This window comes from Argentina silus (genome assembly GCF_951799395.1).
Source record: "Argentina silus genome assembly, chromosome: 22".
NCBI lineage: Eukaryota > Metazoa > Chordata > Actinopteri > Argentiniformes > Argentinidae > Argentina > Argentina silus.
Window position 1 is genome coordinate 2,883,245 of NC_139676.1, and position 20,000 is coordinate 2,903,244.

General features: G+C 50.5%; 1 protein-coding gene across 1 annotated transcript in view; it reads left to right on the top strand.

Moving 5' to 3' along the window:
• Nucleotides 1-6,042: 6,042 nt before the first annotated feature.
• LOC310822008 (partitioning defective 3 homolog) overlaps nt 6,043-20,000 on the top strand; it is a gene marked incomplete at its 5' end in the record, with an annotated part of 44,686 nt that continues 30,728 nt past the window's right edge. The window contains one exon of the mRNA XM_083694297.1: nt 6,043-6,156. Coding sequence (XP_083550423.1) covers nt 6,043-6,156 — 114 coding nt within the window. The remainder of the gene's footprint in view (nt 6,157-20,000) is intronic.

The window sequence follows — 20,000 nt, forward strand, 5'->3', positions numbered from 1 at the left end:
GAGGGAGGGTGGTATGTGGAACTCTGCTGGCTGCGTGGTATCACTGAAGGAGAGAGAGAGATGGAGAGATGAAGGGGAGGGAGAGAGAGGGGAGGGAGGGTGGTATGTGGAACTCTGCTGGCAGCATCTTTGGGATGTGCGAGAGGCCAGTCAAGCTGTACACATGACTCACCCCATACACAAGAGAGTCCTAGTAGTGACAGACAGCGGCTCTGTCACCATACATACACCCTTCTTACTCTTACTATACACCGTTATATCCTTCTAGTGCTCTATCACCATTCACACAACCATCACACAACCACTGCACACAACCACCGCACAACCATCACACAACCACCACACAACCATCACACAACCACCACACAACCATCACACAACCACCACACAACCACCACACAACCACCACACAACCATCACACAACCACCACACAACCACCACACAACCACCACATAACCATCAACCAACCACCGTACAACCATCACACAGTCACACAGGAATATCCTTCTGCCCCGTGTTAAAACGCACGCAGCACAAGTGGCCTTTCAACACGTGCCGTTGTTGCTTCAAGCTACCTTGAAAGCAAAGGGACGATTTACATTCATGATGGTTAATTGTGTGGAGTGCCATGTTAACAAGATGTCACTTTGTCTTTCGGGCACTTGATATATTTGCACCCCGTCGCCTTTGTCAATGAAAGAAAATGACTATATGTTCATATTACGTATGTACGTGCGCGTATGCCTAAATCGTGAGAAGAGTGTAAGTGTTGTTTGAGAGCGTTTCCTTCACTGAAGGGAGGACTGAATACACCTTGTGTTGTAGGAGCCCGCTAGTTGTGGTCCCCAGACAGAGGGAGTAGTCACACCGAGCTAATGAATGCTAGCCTTATGGGAGTTCCCCCGTGTCGTCGGCGCTCAGCTGCTCATTGGTTAACGCTCTGTGACAGTGTCCCTTGTTGGCCTTGGTTTCCATGGCGCTAGAAGTAGAGCATTGTAATGGGTCGAGATGATGTTAGTGTTAGACTCGCTGGAAAAACATCCCCCCTTTTTTAAGTAGCATTTAAGAGGACTCACACACTCTCACCCACATTATTAACCTGAGTCATGGTTAGTCATGCGTGTGTGTGTGTGTGTGTAGGTTGGTGTGTGTGTGTGAGACTGACTGACTGCATGTGTGTGTGTGTGTATGTGACTACATGTGTGTGTGAGACTACGTGCGCGCGTGTGTGTGTGTGTGAGTCCTCAGTCTTTGATCTTCTCTGTGGTGAGGCTGAGATGGGGTATTTGGCTCCCGTCCTGCTCAGTCATGCCTCAATGACCAGAGTTCTCATTATAATAACGATGATACTGTAGCCAGCCTTATAGGGGGTGTGTGTGTGTGTGTGTGTGTGTGTGTGTGTGTGTATGTGCGCTCGTGTGTGTGTGTGTGTGCGTGCATGACGACTGGCTCCATGATCTCATTCACCATCAGGGTCATTCCCTGTGGAAGTGGAGCTAGAATACTCTTGCTGCTTAGCATAAACAACGGAGGGATGAATTATGATGTCTGTGTGCCGTTACTTGAATAGCAGTAGCGCTGTTCTCTTTCACGGCTGGCATCCAGAGCTAACCATGCAGGCTTCCCGGCCCGCTCAGTCCCTTGTGGGTTTATGGGGCGCCGTCGGGGAGACTGGATGGGTAACCAGATGATTCGCCCCATTTGGCTCTCTTTAAGTGTCTCCCATTTGCTCGAAAACGATGCGAGCCTGTGGGCGTGCTGGCGAAGGTCCGGATCAGGGTGGTGGTATCTGTGGGGTATTTTGGGGGGGGGGGGTATCTGGGTGGTTTTGGGAGGTATCTGTGGGAGTGAGGGTCGGGGCGGGGGGGGGGGGGGGGATTGGGGGGGGGGTGTATCAGTGTGGTTCAGAGGGGGTGGTATCTGTGGGAGTGAGGGGTTCGGGGCGGCGGGGGGGGGGTGTATCAGTGTGGTTCAGAGGGGGTGGTATCAGTGTGGTTCAGAGGGGGTGGTATCTGTGGGAGTGAGGGGTTCGGGGCGGCGGGGGGGGGGGTGTATCAGTGTGGTTCAGAGGGGGTGTATCAGTGTGGTTCAGAGGGGGTGGTATCAGTGGGGTTCAGAGGGGGTGGTATCTGTGGGGTTCAGGGTGGTATCAGGGCTATCTGGGGGTGAGGGGGTGTATCTTTTGTTCTCGAGGTGTGAAAGCAGGCAGCTCCAGACAGAAGCAACGTGTGATAAAACACCGGGAGTCAGGATTATACAGGCTCCAACAGATGTAGAGGGGGTGTTAATAACAATTAAACCCTCCCTCCCTCCCTCCCTCCCTCCCTCCCTCCCCACTTCCCTCCCTCCCCACTTCCCTCCCTGGCAAAGTCGGAGTATTTGTCCTACTTTGGGACTTTTGGGAAATGAAATAATCCCCCCCAAAAAAGGCCTTCTCATCTAGTCCAGGTGTATTCCCTGAATTGGGTTGTTTTATGCCAAATCCAACCTGGTCTGTGGCTAGCCTGTGTGTTGAGTGGCACTGTGGAATGATCCTGACTGAGAGAGGCCGGCTGGTTCAATCTATGTGGCTGCTGTCCATTTTGCATATAGTTAATTCATGACCAATCTCTAAGAAGACATTTTTATTCGGCAGTTGGTTTCGTATTGACTAATTGTTGGTTTAGCAATGCCTCCCTAGTCAGGCAGCGCACACACACACACACACACACACACACACGGTCCCATGACTAGAGTTCAGAGGAACAACACCGCCCCCCTGTGGTGTAGGTATATAAGTGCAGCCTGCCTCTTTGTTTTTTGTTTTTTTGTTTTTTTGTTTTACGACCCTTCAGTGAGATAAATCATACTGAGATGAGTGATTTCAGGTCTGTCAGTCCCCAACCATGTGGATCTCTTGTTGCCTTTTTAAACGTGTGGTTTATCCTTTTCACGCAATGTGTATTGGAGCACGGAACACATAATGGCTTTGCCCCCTGGGTATTACCACAATTTCATAAGCCACCATTACTTTTTAACTTTTATCTACCTTTCACTGATTGGGGCATGCCACAACAGCAATTAGACAGTGGTTGGAGGTTAATTCCTATCATCTGATAAGGTCGTATTTCTTTCAAAACGAGGGAACCATCGATACGTCAAGCTGGTGTTTATGATGTATAATAACAGTTGTTATTGGCACCGTGGAGAGCCTGTCTGAATAGGAGGGGGTTGCCACCCCATCACAGGCGTCGTCCGTGTTGTTAGAGGGAGCCTGGGGTGTGCTGTTGTGTGCGAGGGCCTAGACCACAACTACCCAGGAACAACGGCAGCTCTGCGCCCCCAGGGTGGTTCTGGCTCTGATGTAGCTGACACATGAACGGTAGGGTTAGCCTGTTTGTTGTGACCTGTCAGCTCTCACTGACACAGGCAGAAGCATAGGTAAACAGCCTTTTGTTTGGTTGGAGAGTGTCCCATCTTTCCACACCTGCTCAGTCTTATCCCATGGCACCCACACAGCTGAAGGAATCGGTCTCCAGAATGTTCAGGGCTAGAATGTTGTTGAGGGCTAGTATGTTCAGGACTAGAATGTTCTACATTTTTTATAATTATTTTTATTTGTGGAATTTAGCAGACGCCTTTATCCGAAGCGACTTACAACAAATACATTTGTTTAAGTCAGTGAATCATCTATCCATCAGTCATCATAAGATAAAGTAATCAATGCTCGGACCAGGGGCCATAGACAGTCATAATGCTAGAAGAAGGATTTTTTTTTTAATATTAACAGGAGAGAAACTTGTACAGGGGGGTAGTGGGGGTGAAGAGGTCTCTAGGGTTGGGGTTAGGGTTAGTACAGGGGGGTAGTGGAGGTGAAGAGGTCTTTAGGAGGGACCGTTAAGATGTAGACTGAAGAGATGGGTCTTCAATCTACGGCGGAAGATTGGTAGTGACTCTGCAGTCAAATGTTCAGACCTAGAGTGTTCAGGACAAGAATATTCGGGGCTAGAATTTTCAGGACTAGAATGCTCACTACCGAATGTTCAGGGTTGGAATGTTCAGGTCTAGAATGTTCAGGACTAGAATGTTAACTATGACAATGTTCAGGGCTAGAATGTTCACGGCTAGAATGTTTGGGACTAGAATGTTCGGGACAAGAATGTTCAGGACTAGAATGTTCACTATCAGATTTCCAAGACTAGGATGTTCAGGATCAGTTGTTCTTCCTCAGTGCCTATCCTTGGCCAGCAGAGGTCTCCCTTGGCTTAGAATAGCTGATTTCCAGCTCTGACAATCCCTTGACGAGTTTTCTCCCAGTTTATGTGAGGAGTGAGTCTCTCCAATGTCGTCTCTGCTCTGTGATGATGTCAAACTGGCGAGTGACACAGTCTCTCAACAATAAGGAGTCTATTATCTGTTATGGTGAATAGCTCTCTCTCTCTCTCTCACTCTCTCATGGGCCGGGCTCCAAACCGCCCGTGTTTCAGCTCAAGACATCTCGCCTCATAAAACAGGAAACCACCAAGCCTGGGTTTTGGCTCCGTTGTTTTGTCAGACCCGGGCCAGAACTTTTACGGGCCTGTTTTTATTTTTTATGACGCAGCAACCTCTGGACCCTCCATGCTAATCCCTGGAGGCTGCCGCCCCTGCCCAGAGAAGAGGTCTTGTCTGCGGAAACACACGCGCACGCACGCGCACACGCACAGGCACAACACACACACACACACACACACACACACACACACACACACACACATACACACACACACACACAGACAGACACACACATACAAGCACAATACACGCACAGGCACAACACACACACACACACACACACACAGACACACACACACCCCCAACAGGTTTCCCACAGTGAGTCACCAGCCAGCTGTGGGCTATGGGAATGGCAAATGCTGCTGTCAGGAATCAGGATGTGGTGCTTGGCACACTGTCACACCGTCACTGTGGCAGGTTCACACACACACACACACACTGTGACACACACACAGTGACATACACACACACACAGCCCGACTGGGTGGTCTGTCTCCTCTCTGTACACGTCTGTGTTAACGCCCCCCCCCCCCCCCCATATCCCTGTTCTCATCTGACATCAGCGGTCGATGATACAATAGAACGACCTTTGTCGTTAATTAATTTCCACCCGAAAATAAACAGTTTAACAGCTTATCGCCCCCAGCTACCTCTGGGAACACATTGGGAGACTGTTGCCCGTGCCCTTTGCCCAAGTCACTCTTGATCAACTTGATTTTCTTCCCTCTCAACCTCATGGTTGATGGAAAGGCAGTTTTTTTTTCCCGACAGTCCATATCCTCCTTCCTCCAGCAGGGGGCACTGTGGTGTTATCACCGGGACGGAGAGCAGGACTCTCTCACCTGGGGGCGGGAGAGTACGGTCTCCAAACCTCTACAGGCTTACATCATCCTGTATTCATGAGGGCGCTGTGTGGAGAATGGTGGAGGAGCCATTGTTATGCTGTGGTGCATGCTGTGCTGTGGTGTGGTGTGGTGGACAAATGTATTTGTTGTAAGTCGCTTTGGATAAAGGCGTCTGCTAAATGTAAAGAAATGGAAATGGGAATGGAAATGGTGCACCTGCCTGCGTGTTTTTCATGTGAGAGAATGTTTTTTGTGTGTGTGTGTGTGTGTGTGTGTGTGTGTGTGTCACAGAGAGATAGACACACAAAGAGAGACACACAGAGAGAGAGACACACACACACACAGACACACACACACGTGAGACACTGTGTGTGTGTGAGAGAAAGAGACATAGAGACGAGTATGTGTGTGTGTGTGTGTGTGAGACACTGCGTGTGTGAGAGAGAAAGAAAGTGTGTGTGTGTGTGTGTGAGAGACACTGCGTGTGTGAGAGAGTGAGTGTGTGTGTGTGAGACACTGCGTGTGTGAGAGAGAAAGAAAGTGTGGGTGTGTGTGAGTGTGTGTGTTTGAGTGGTAGCTGGTGCATTGTTGAGTGTTCTGCGGGGTCCAGACAGTAGCAGTAGTGTTGTTGGTCTCGGGGCGTCGGTGCCCTTCCCCGCGGAGATGACTTCCTGCTTTCTCCCGCCCAGCGCCTTCAGAGAGCGCCGACACCTCCGAACGGACAGGAAGCGGACAGGGAAGCGGGACAGGAAGCGGACGCTCGCCGGTAAACAGGACGTCAGCCGACGTGACAGAGGCAGAGAGTCTCAGAAGTGTCACTCTCGGCGAAATGGCGGTTCCTTCCACTCTGGTTTTAATGAGGAGGAGGAGGGGGGGAGAGAGGGAGAGGGGGAGAGGGGGAGAGAAGTCTTAAGGAACGGACAAGGAGTTTCCACCAGGCTCAGGAAACCTGTTGGTCTGGCTATGTATGCCCCCCCCCCCCCCCCCCCCCCCTCCCCACACACACACACACACCCCACCTCACCCCTTGGCTCTTCAGATAAAGAGAAGAAAGACTTCCTTTTCCCGGGTGGATGTCCGGGTGGACAGAGGGCAGGCTGACAGCCGGTTGCCAGATCAGACGGAGAGGTGAGGCCGTATCGGCTTGGGGAAACCGACCTCAGCCGTGCGGAGTGTCCACGTGTCCTCGTCCGAGAAATAAAGTTTCGGGATTCAAACTCGATTAGTTTGATCGGCCGGAGGGGTGGTAGGACGGGCGGGGTCAGTCGGGATGTTCCCGTAATTCCCTCCCTCTCTCCCTCCCTCCCTCCCTCCCTGAGAGGTGCTAATGCATGGTGTTATAGCTTGAGAGATGGATACACACACACACACACACACACACACACACACACACACTGATCTTATCTGTCCTATGCAGTAGAACAGTGGTTGGGTTATTAGGGCTGGTGTGTGTGTGTGTGTGTGTGTGTGTGTGTGTGTGTGTGTGTGTGTGTGTGTGTGTGTGTGTGTGTGTGTGTGTGTGTGTGTCATGCCCTGTGGAGTCTCCCCATGTTAAAACCATTAGCTGTAATCAGTGTATGCCAGTCTCCCTGGCGCTTGGCTCTCCTAGCCTATCCGGAGGGAAGTGTGTGTGTGAGTGTATGCATTGTGTGTGTGTGTGTGTCCCCGCACGGAAGAACTTATAATCCTAACAAACAGATTATTGAACATCAGCCAAACACATGAGCCTCAGCCCCCTGATTGTGTTACCACATCCTAAACAGGAATCTCCAACAAGAGATGGATACACACACACACACACACACACAGAGACACACACACACAGAGACACACACATTGTAATCTACTCCATCTCAGCTACATGGTATGTATTACCAGTATGTCTTAGCTAGGGGAGGCTGGTGGAGGTAGAAATCGGAGGACGCGTGTTGGATTCCGTTCCATGCATTACAAGCCCCGTCCTCTGATTTCTACCTCCGCCAGCCTCCCCTGGCATTACCCCCCCCCCCCCCCCCCCCCCGTAACACAGAGGTGGTGATATACAAGAGATTGTTGTTTATTACCAGCCCCACCACCCTCTTCCACCCCCAGTCCCTAGGAGTCTACACTCTAACCCTCACCCCTGTGTGTGTGTGTGTGTGTGTGTGTCCCTGTGTGTGTGTCCCTCCCCACGTCAGCACTTCTTAATGAGGGTGGTTGTCATAACAGAGACTGTGTTTAATGAGGTGTGTGTGTGTGTGTGTGTGTGTGTGTGTGTGTGAACCTAACCTGTCCTCATTATCACCCACGTTCTTGACCCCCTCACCTGTGCTTCTGCAAAATGGAAATGTCAGCAATTTAGGAACATAATGTACACGTATGAATCATGCTGTTCGTATGGTATTAGCATGTGATTAAAAGGGGAGGGGGGGACCTGAAGGGTTAGCGTAGCGTTAGCCGCTAGCAGTGGAACCCACTACACAGCCCCAGGCCAGACAACGTCAATGAGTATAGGCTAGACTAGGCTAGGCTAGGCTACCTCTTCCTCTAGATATGGGATTGAGCGATGAAATTAATCAGAAATAAGAGAGGGAATGGATATGATTCTGGTAGGCTATAGAAACATGATGTTAAAGAAACAAAACAGTACGTTAGGGGATGCTAGCCTCTGTGCAGCCTGCTCTGGAGATTCACAGACACAGTCACACACACACACACACACACACACACACACACACACACAAACACACACAAACACACACACAGAAACAGTCACAGAAACGGTCGTTCATTTCCACAACAGCAGACGTTCAGGGACATCTCGTTGTCACGGTCCGTGTGGCTTGACGATAATGATGATTCGATGCTAATGTTCACGATAATGACAACGCACATAACGATCGGAGGCGCAGACGAACGGACGCGTCCCGAACGGAGCACCGTTTCTACCAGGGGGGAGGCCGGCGGAGGCAGACATCGGAGGAGCGAGGAACGGTCTCGAACACGCGTCAATCCTTTCCGCGCGTCACAATGAGGCCCGTCGTTCCGGTGGGTTTTTTTAGCGGGTGGGACTCGGTTGTGTTCCCTGTCGGTCAGAAGTGTGGTGTCTCGGTGCCGGGGGCCGTGAGAGAGGTTGTCTTGGCGTGGCCGCCACTCTCGGTCTGCCCGCTAGAGGAGACCAACGCACCTCACCCTCCTCTCTGGAAAGAGGCGGCTGGTTTGTCAAACGGCTCGTGTGGGATTTCAGCCTTCTCTTCTGCAGAGTTCACACTGTCGGTGTCATTGTGGACTTCAACGGGGTCAACGAGTGTGTGTGTGTGTGTGTGTTAGCGTGTGTGTGTGTGTGTAGAAGGATCCTGTGTACCCCACCCTGTTTGGTCAGGGGTACGTTTGTCAGTCCCACTTAGGGCAGAGTGAGCCAAGGTGCCAACCCCCCCCCCCCTCCTCTCTCTTCCTCCCTAGCTGTCTCACAGCTAGCAATTGTGGTTGCCAGAGAATTCCAGAGAAATCCAGAGAAAGGCCAAAATGTGCCACACTTGATTTGCAGATATTTCTCAGTTTCTCAGCCTAAATGGGGGCCGAACCTGCGATCCTGATCGTTTGAGACAAACTAAAGGCCGTTCTGTGTGTTTCAGCGAGTTCTCGTCTGTGGAGAGATGTCAGACTGAATAACCAGTTTCTATGATTGTGTAACAACATAACAGCATTGTAATTGTGTTATTGAAGGACGTTCCAAGCTTTTTGTTTGACTGTGTATCTATATCTGTATATATCTATATCTATATATATATATATATTCTGGTAAAGAAGTCTGGATCCACTCCATTAATCATTGACTCGGTTGATTTTGATTCTGTGGATTCTGGACCGATATCTATCCGGGTCACTGAGACCCATATTGCCGTACTGCGTCTGAAACACTTAGAGGCCGGCGGAGGTAGAAAAATCGGAGGACGGGGCTCGCATTGTAACGCGCGGAACGGAACGAGGAGCTGTGTTTACAATGAGCCCCGTCCTCCGATTTCTACCTCCACCGGCCTCCCCTGGTCTCTAATGACCGGTCTCTGTCAGCTTAAGTGTGTGTCTGACAGAAGAGGCTCCCATTAGATGTGTGATTTCACTGTCAGATCTCCTCTGGAACAGCTCTCTGTCCGTTGCTGTCAGAAGCCTGTCCAAGCACTCCCAAACCTGAGACTTCTACTCACTAATACATGAAAATCCTCCAACGTCTTGAATATCAATGTCTGAACAGGCTTAGTGTCATGTTTGCTGGAGAGGGGGGGGGGGGGGGGGGGTTAGAGAGGAGGGGAGGAAGACGGGTGAGGAGAGGAGGGGGGAGGTGGGGGGTGGGAGGAAGACGGGTGAGGAGAGGAGGGGGGAGGTAGAGGGGAGGAGGGAGGGGTGGCGAAGAGAGGAGTTGAGGGGAGAGGAGAGGAGAGCATGCTGGGTAAATTGGGGATGTGAATGTCAGAACAGGCTTAGTGTCACATCTGCTGAGGAGAGGAGAGGAGAGGTGGAGGAGTGAAGAAGAGGGATGGAGAGGAGCCTAACGGATGGTGGGGGAAGAGGTGGAGAGGAGGCGCGAAGGAGGGGAGGGGAGTACGGGATGAGACGAGGGGGAGAGGACGGGAGAGGAGAGGAGGGGAGAGGAGAGGAGGGGAGGAGAGCATGATGGGTAAATTGGGTGTCCCAGGCAGGTAGCATTTGTCAATGTCCTCTCCTCCTCCCCTCTCTCCCCTCTCCCTCCTCCCCTCTCTCCCCTCTCTCCTCCCTGCCTGTCAGAGTAATTGGCTCAGAAATGATGCAGTTATTTAGCATTTGAAATCTGGTCCAGCCGGCTCACACAGGATTAACTGCTGCGAGACGCGGAGCGGAGCGGGAGAAGTTGTTGTCTGTCCTCGAATAACATCAAAGCCCGGCTGACAGACGCCTTTGAACTGAGGCACGGAGAGCAGCAGCAGACTAGAGGACGGACGGACGGACGGACGGACGGACGGTCTGTCTGTCTGTGTCTCTGTCTGTCTGTTTCTGTGTGTCTGTCTGTTTCTGTGTCTCTGACTCTTTGTCCGACTCTCTCTGTCTGCCTGTCTCTCTGACTGTTGTCTGTCTCTCTGTCTGCCTGTCTGTCTGCCTGTCTCTCTCACTCTCTGTCCGACTGTCTCTGTCTGCCCGTCTCTCTGACTATCTATCTAGACTGTTGTCTGTCTGTCTGTCTGTCTGTCTGTCTGTCTGTCTGCCTGTAACACTGTCTCTGATAGGTTGGGTGGAGACAGACCCGCCCCCTCACACAGCCAATCCCACTGGCACTCTCTTCACCCAACTCTCATCATCTGAACAGACAGACAGACAGACAGACAGACAGACAGACAGACGGGTTATGTCTCTAAAGCCATTTTCTATCAAAAACAGAAAAAAAAAAAGAATGTCGTTCTTTGAAGCAGTCACAGTGCAGGGCCAGCTGATTCTCAGGCCCGCTAAGTGGGTCATGGGATCTGAGGTGATATGGCTCCTTAGGGTCCCTCCGTAGGGTCCCTCCCTGGGCTGCTGCAGAAAGACTGGTTGTCTGTCCCGTCTGCTCCAGTCAGGAGAGCTTCTGGCTCTGGAGCTCTCATCAGGAGACAGTCTGGGAGTTATTTATGTGTATAGGGGGGATGACAAAACACACACAAGCAGAGACACGCACGCACACACACACACACACACACGCACGCAGAGACACACACACGCACATGCACACACACACACACACGCAGAGACACACACACTCACACACGCACGCAGAGACACACACACGCACATGCACACACACACAGACACACGCACGCAGAGACACACACACGCACATGCACACACACACAGACACACGCACGCACGCAGAGACACACACACACACACGCACGCACACACACACACACACACACACGGTTGAGTTTGTTCTGGTCACGTGTTCTGAGTCAGACTGTGAAATGTACTGAATCCCCTGCCCAGTAAATATACGGGGAGGTGTATGACAATTGTGATGGCTTACTCTGACAGACTTATCTACCACGCTTTACGACCTACGGAGTGTGAAACACGCATGTAATTGCATTTTTTGGTCCTGAACAATGTCTTTTGAATATGTATTGTGAGGCACATCTCGGCCATGCATACGCTTGGCATGTTTACTTCTGAATGCGGCGTGAGCGGCCTTCACGGTGGTTGGAGCCTCTCTACAGCGTTCCCCACACACACACACGCACGCACGCACGCACGCAGCACACACACGCACGCACGCAGCACACACAATCTTTTGTGCTTTTATGTGAACACAGCAAATTACCTAGTTTGTTTCTTTTTTTTTCACAGAGCTCTCTCTCTCACACACACACACTCACACTCACACACACTCACACTCACACAGATACAAACACACACACACACACACACACACACACTCACACAGATACAAACACACACACACACACACACACACACACTCGGAGACCTTTCCTCTGGACAATGTGTTTCCTCGCGTTTAGTGTTTCTGCTGTCTGCGCTGCTATGGTAGAAAAGTGCTTATCCCTGTACAAAGGCTGCCCTGTGAGCACAGAACACCTCCACTCCCCCGACACCCAATGAAGTATCAGTTTCCTCTTAATAAACATGTCTCTGTGGGAGGGGGAGGGGGTGGAGGGGGTGGAGGGGGGGGGGGAGAAGGAGGAGAGGGAGAGGAAACAAGGGGAGGAGGAGGAGGGAGAGAGGGAGGAGGAGGAGGGAGAGAGGGAGAAGGAGGAGGAGGGGGAGAAGGAGAGGAAACAAGGGGAGGAGGAGGGAGGAGGAGGGGGAGAAGGAGAGGAAACAAGGGGAGGAGGGAGGGAGAAGGAGGAGGAAACCAGGGGAGGAGGAGGGGGGGGAATTCCATCGTCCGTCCGTCCCCCGTCCCCCCCTTTTTTTCATGTGGTAATGGAGTTTGGTTAGCTTTTCCACTTAACGTGTACAGCCCCGGGGCGGCCCAACCGCTTTATAGGGGTGTTTTGTAGATGTCTAGATGTCTGTCTAGAGACTCTTGAATGTACCCCCCCCCCCCCCACACACTTCCAAAGTCATCACATCCAGATTTGATAATTACACTCCAATTAGCTATGAACATGTGTGTTTGATACCTTTCCTCATTCCATTCCATGCATTACAATGAGCCCGTCCTACGATTTCAGCCCCCACCAGCCTCCCCTGGTGGAGTGTTGGCTGTCTTTCTTCATGTTGTTTTCCACATCTTTGTCCACCAGGCACAGACAGACAGACAGACATAGACAGACAGACAGATGGATACAGACAGACAGACAGGACTATCAGTGACGGACTGGAACAATGCTTCAATGTTGCATTCCATGAAGGACAGTCTCCTAGAAGGACAGTCATATAACCCTGACAAGATGTGTGTGTGTGTGTGTGTGGTGTGTGTGTGTGTGTGTGTGTGGTGTGTGTGTGTGTGTGTGTTTTTGCGTCTAAGTGTGCGTGCGTGTGTGTCTGTTTGCGTGTGTGTGTTTGCGTGTGTGCGTGCATGTGTGTGTCTGTTTGCGCGTGTGTGTCTGTTTGCCCACTGGACTAACCTCTGCTCTCTCTCTCTCTCTCTTTTCTTCTCCTCCGCTCCTGTCCGTTGGCCCGCGCCTGTCCTCCGTGCCGGCCTGCGATCTGTTTGGACCGTGCAGGTAAGTCATTCTCCAGGCCCCGGGCCAAGGTTTTAGCCTGCCTGTCTCCCCTCTTCTAGAACTTTCCAGAGAGAGAGAGAGAGAGAGAGAGAAACACTTTAACTACCAATCAGACGGAGAGCGTATCGCGTTCCGAGTGTTTGCCGTTCTCTCTCGCTGCGCGCGCCCCGCGCTGACCTTCTCCAAAGTTCTCTCTCTTGATAGAAACTGCTGTACCTGGGAAGTTTTGTTTTTGGCATTTCCCGCTCGCCTCCCGACTTTAATAAGTTCATGGCATTTTGGGTTCGAGGAACTATCCGAGAGACGGACATTATCTGTGTTTTCGTGACGGAACTTTAGAACAGAGAGAGAGAGAGAGAGAGGCAGATTTCACCGGGGTCATATGCTTAGGGGAGGCTGGGGGAGGTAGACATCGGAGGACGGGGCTCATTGGAATGCGTGGAACGGAAGGAGGAACGCTATCAGACACCTACTGTACTGTAGCAGCAGATGAGCGCGCGCACAGGCACACACACACACACACACAGGCATACGCACACAGCCACACATGCACACACACAGGCATACGCACACAGTCACGCACATGCACACACACAGGCATACGCACACAGCCACACATGCACATGCACACACACAGGCATACGCACACAGCCACGCACATGCACACACACACAGGCATGCATACACACACACACGCACAGGCATACGCACACAGCCACACATGCACATGCACACACACAGGCATACGCAAACAGTCACGCACATGCACACACACACACAGGCATGCATACACACACACACACACACACACACACACACACACACACACACACACACACACAGGCACACACACACTTCAACCCTGCTGTCCTGTAATTCTCATCTCTGTGTTATGTTATCACCATATGTGCTGGAGTCACCAGGGAGTCTCTCTCTCTCTCTGATCTCTCTCAGAATGTGTGTGTGTGTGTGTGTGTGTGTGTGTGTGTGTGTGCATGTGTGTGCGCGTATGTATGTGTGTGTGTGCGCGTATGTATGTGCACGCGTGTCTGTGTCTGTGTCTGTGTCTGTGTCTGTGTGTGTGTGTGTGTGTGTGTGTGCGCGCGTGTGCGCATGTGTGCGTATCCATCTTCATGATTTGTAATGAATCCCAGGGACGTGGCTCTGATTTGACAGTTTGATTGTGGCCGTGCTCCGTGGGGTTTAATGAGGCTGAGAGGCCGGGCTCTGGGGCTCTGGGGCTCTGGGGCTCTGGGGCTCTGGGGCTCTGGGGCTCTGGGGCTTCATGGTGCTGAAAGACCAGACCCACCAAACACTCCTCACCCTCTCCTATCAAAGAGATGCAGGAGAACCCTGAGAGCTTGGATACACACACACACACACACACACACACACACAGTTGCACACAGAGACACAGACATACACAGTTGAACACAGACAGACACACAGACACACACACACACACAGACACACACACACAGTTGCACATAGACACACACACAGTTGCACACAGACACACACACACACACTGTTGCACACACACACACACACACACTGTTGCATACACACACTAACACACACACACACACACACACACAGTTGCACACACACAGTTCCACACAGAGACACACACGCACACACACACACACACCCCAGCTTCACATAGTTGACAGAGAGATAAATTGCTGTCCTATCTCCTTTTCCAGTTTCCGAGGGAATCAGCTAGCAGTGCTGAACTACGAGCTCCAAACCGGCCTCACCTCTCTGGTTTCACAGAACCAGAACAAAATGACCGCAATCTGCACCGGGCAGCACTCTGGCCCGTCAGAACAGTCCAAAACCCGCTCTCTCTCAGGGCCCCGGCTCCATAACCTAATACTTACTTCATTCGATCATCATTTAAGAATTTACTTTTTAAGAATAGAACTTTCTTTTTAATTTTTAATTTTTTTTTACCGTAGCCTGTCACAAGGCTGATTTAGTCTCGTTTGAAGTGGAATAAGTTGGAATCCTCGGCGGCCTCGGTAATGAAAGCCCAGGGAGAAGGACTGGCTGTGAAATGGTGTCCTGTTTCTGAAGCCATCGGCACAAACATAACTTCTCATTAGCCTCTCGTGTCAGTCCTCCGCTACGATTCCCCAAGCCTGCAATTACATTAAATCCTGACACACGCACACTTCAACCCCCAGCAGTTCTAGCTCTCGGACCTGGTGTGTGTGTGTGTGTGTGTGTGTGTGTGTGTGTGTGTGTGTGTGTGTGTGTGTGTGTGTGTGTGTGTGTGTGTGTGTGTCTGTGTGTGACCTGTTGACCGTGTGTGTCTGTGTCTGTGTCTGTGTCTGTGTCTGTGTGTGACCTGTTGACTGTGTGTGTGTGTGTGTGTGTGTGTGTGTGACCTGTTGACTGTGTGTGTGTGACCTGTCGACCAGGGTCAGGCTCCATCAGTGTCAACACCCATCAATAACACCATTGAGCTCTCCCAGATGGATTATGGGTCCCCAGTCATCCTGACCATCTGATTGGCTCCTGGCAGCTGTATAGTAACTGATGTGTTATTGCAGTGTGGTTGGTGGCTTACGGTAAAGACATGCCTACAGACGATTATTATACATTAAGTAGATGGTCCTATCAGGAAGTGTGTGTGTGTGTGTCTCGTGTGTGTGTGTGTCTCGTGTGTGTGTGTGTGTGGGTGTCTCCTGTGTGTGTCTTGTGTGTCTCGTGTGTGTGTGTCTCGTGTGTGTGTGTGTGTGTGTCTTGTGTGTGAGTGTGTGTCTCGTGTGTGTCTTGTGTGTGTGTGTGTCTCGAGTGTGAGTGTGTGTGTCTCGTGTGTGTCTCGAGTGTGAGTGTGTGTCTCGTGTGTGTGTGTCTCGTGTGTGTGTGTGTGTGTGTGTGTGTGTCTCGAGTGTGTGTGTGTGTGTGTGTGTGTGTCTCTCGAGTGTGAGTGTGTGTGTGAGTGTGTGTGTCTCGAGTGTGAGTGTGTGTGTGTATCAGATGAGAGAGAGGGAGAGGACACTGAGAGGGCATCCCTTTACTGGCCAGGGAACTGCTGAGCAGACCTCTCAGGAAGGGAGGGATTGGGCTCCGGGGACTCCTCCACTCTGTGTGTGTGTGTGTGTGTGTGTGTGTGTGTATATGTGTCTGTGAGTGCCTGTGTGTGTGTGTGTGTGTGTGTGTGTGTGTGTGTGTGTGTGTGTGTGTGTGTGTGTGTACTGTGTGTGTGTGTGATGAAACAGCCCTTTTCCCTCTTTCCCTCTCCCAGTGTTAATTGTGTAGATTTATTGGGAGAGGGCCTCCAGTTTCCTCCCTCGCTCCGCTGGCGTTGTGATTGGGAAACACAATAGAGTTGAGCTTAGCCAGCTGTATAGTCATGCCACGGTGTGTGTGTGTGTGTGTACAAGCCAAGATGTGTGTGTGTTTGTACAGGCCAAGATATTACACATAGTGTGTGTGTGTGTGTGTGTGTGTGTGTGTGTGTGTGTGTGTGTGTGTGTGTGTGTGTGTGTGTGTGTGTGTGTGTGTGTGTCTCACAGAAGACATCCATACCCTGTTCTTTGTTATGACATTTTCCCAGTGTCCAAGTGGATCTGTGCACTGATCCAGACATGATGGAGAAACACTTTAGTTTGGTTTATTGCCCCATTTAGTAGATTTTGCAAGCTCTCTCTTTCTTCCTTCCTCTCTCTTTCTTTCTTTCTTTCTCTCTCTCTCCTCCTCTCCCTCTCCCTCTCGCTGTCTCTCTCTCTCCCTCCCTCTCTTGGAGGACGTCTTCACTTCCCTCTCGGACCACCAGACTGGACTGGGCCGGGCCAGCACACATGGCATGTCTTATTTCTTAGTTCTTTCTTAGTTCCAACCCGAAAGCACAAACATATATTCATGAACCTCCGGGAAGGAGAGACAGAAGGAAAAACCAGAATCAATACCAGAACCTCTGTTTTATCCTGACCCTGTTTTCTCTGACGTCCCTGCTGCTCAGTTCTGGTGCCTTACCAGTAAAAATAACAAATAAATAAAAAAAAATATATATATACACATGAACACTTTATTAGGAACGCCTGTACACCTTCTCATGGTGGAGGTGGTGGAATGGTGTGGGAAATGTTTTCTTGGCACACTTCGGGCCTGTTAATACCAATCAATCATCGCTTGAATGCCACAGCCTATTTGAGTATTGTTGCTGATCATGTGCATTCCTTCATGGCTACAATTTACCCATCTTCTAATGGCTACTTCCAGCATGATAATGCACCATGTCACAAAGCAAAAGTCAAACTGGTTTCATGAACATGACAATGAGTTCAGTGTTCTTCAGTGGCCTTCCCAGTCACCGGATCTGAATCCAATAGAACACCTTTGGGATGTGGTAGAACGGGAGATTCACAGCTTCAAAGTGCACCTGAAAAATCTGCAGGAATTGTGTGATGCAATCATGTCATCATGGACCAGAATCTCAAAGCAATGTTTTCCAACATCTTGTGGAATCAATGCCACGAAGAATTAAGGCTGTTTTGAGAACAAAGGGAGGCCCTACCCAGTATTAGTAGAGTGTTCCTAATAAAGTGTTTGGTGAATGTGTGTATATATATATATAGTTTTCTTCCTTTCTCAAGCACTGTGACTGCCAATAGCACTTCTTATAGCCGATAGCAAGGTTTTACTAACGATGACTGATGTATCGTTGATTCACTTACTGAAGACAAATGTACTTATTGTAAGCTGCTAAATAGGTTAGAAGCGTCTGTCTAAATGAGTTAAATGAAAACGGAAACGGTGCAGGGGACAAGCAGTTGGGGAATGGCAGGAAGGTGACACAGGGAGAGGCCGCTTCATCGTCAACGTGGGTCTTGTGTCGGCCACTCTGGAATAGGCTTCACACGACAGAGGCAAACTGAGCTCTCTCTCTCTCTCTGTGTGTGTCTCTCTCTCTCTTTCTCCCTCTCTCTCTCTCTCTCTCTTTGTTGCTCTCTCTCTCTCTCCCTCTCTCTCTCTCTTTGTTGCTCTCTCTTTCTCTCTCTCCCTCTCTCTCTCTTGCTCTGTCTCTCTCTCTCTCTCTCTTTGTTGCTCTCTCTCTCTCTCTCTTTGTCTCTCTCTGTTGCTCTCTTTCTCTCTCCCCCCCTCTCTTTTTATTTCTCTCTCTCTCTCTCTCTCTCTCTCTCTCTCTCTCTCTCACTCACCCACTCACTCACACCCCATATGCCATCAATGCCCACGTCTTCCATGATTTAGCCTTCCATGCATCACAGTGGTCATTATAACCATTAATCCATAGGAATGCATTTTCCTCTCTTCCTTTTAGAATCTCTCCCCCCCTCCTCCCCCTCACCCCCCCCACCCACCCCCTCCCCCCCACCCACCCCCTCTCTCTCTCTCTCGCTGGCTGGTTGGGTGTGCTGGTCTCTCCTGGGTCTCATGAACACAGAGTTAGAACCTGAGTTAATCACCAAACACCACCCACCATCTGGCTGCTCTACAAGACATGGAGGGAGGGACACACACACACACACACACACACACACACACACACACACACACACAGACACACACACACAGACAGACAGACAGACACAATACATACTGATGCCACTCTGCTATGTACAGTAACAATCTGTGTGTGTGTGTTAGTTTTATAACACACACACACTCTGCCGCCACCCCACCACGTACACCACCAGGCTGGATGTAAACCTAACTGCTCTCTTAATTTATGACCATTTCCTTTTCCTTTCTGTGCCAAGCGGCCATGATAAGTGTGTGTGTGTGTGTGTTTCTTCTAAAGGGCTCGATGGATTTACGAGCGTGGCTCAAGACTGTATATTCTTAACAAACGTATCTCTGCCTTGCACACTTAGCATAAGACAGCCGCAGTCTGTAAGCCCTTTCCTCCTTGGCTGTGTGTGTGTCTGTGTCTGTGTCTGTGTGTGTGTGTGTGTGTGTGTGTCTGAGTGTGTGTCTGTGTCTGTGTGTCTGTCTGTGTCTATATATGTGTTTGTTTGTCTATATGCGTGTGTGTCTATATGTGTGTGCGTGTGTGTCTATAAGTGTGTGCGTGTGTGTGCATTCGACGGGGAGACAAGTTGTTCCAGCCTAATTGAGCCCACACACTTTTGAAAATAAACCTGTGTGTGTCAAGTGTGTTCCTGGTTATGTGTTGATTGGCTTGAGAAGCTGTGGGTTGATGCCAACAGGATAAATATACTGTCTCAATGTGATTAAGGCTGAATCGGGGTGTGATGTTGGGCTCTCATTAACTGTAACCCAGTTTACCTCTCTCTCTCTCTCTGTTTCTGTCTCTGTCTCTGTCTCTGTCTCTGTCTCTGTCTCTGTCTCTGTCTCTCTTTCCTCTCTCTCCTTCTCTCTCTCTCTCTGTCTCTCTCTGTCTCTCTCTGTCTCTCTCTCTCTCTCTCTGTCTCTCTCTCTCTCTCTCTCTCTCTCTCTCTCTCTCCTCTCTCTCTCTCTGTTTCTGTCTCTCTTTCCTCTCTCTCCTTCTCTCTCTCTCTCTCTCTCTCTCTCTCGTGTGAGACATGGAACTGATTGACCTTTCTCTGCCCAGTTTTATACACACATACACACACACACACACACACACAGGATAGCAAAACGTTGAACTATCTCCCGTCAGCAGTCTCTTCCAGGCAGTAGATAATGGCAGTAAGTCAGGTTGGAACAAAGCCATGTCACCCTGGCCGTGTTCACAGGAACTAGGGGGTCTCACAGAGCACACGGCCTCGGCTCTGGGGGGGATGAAACATAAACACAGATACAATCACCGTTCCTGCCACTTCAGAAACACAACCTCTGGGCTATTTCACCATAGACCGCCATGTTGGGTCTCATAGACAGCCATCTTGGGTCTCATAGACCGCCATGTTGGGTCTCATCGACAGCCATGTTGGGTCTCATCGACAGCCATGTTGGGTCTCATCGACAGCCATGTTGGGTCTCATCGACAGCCAT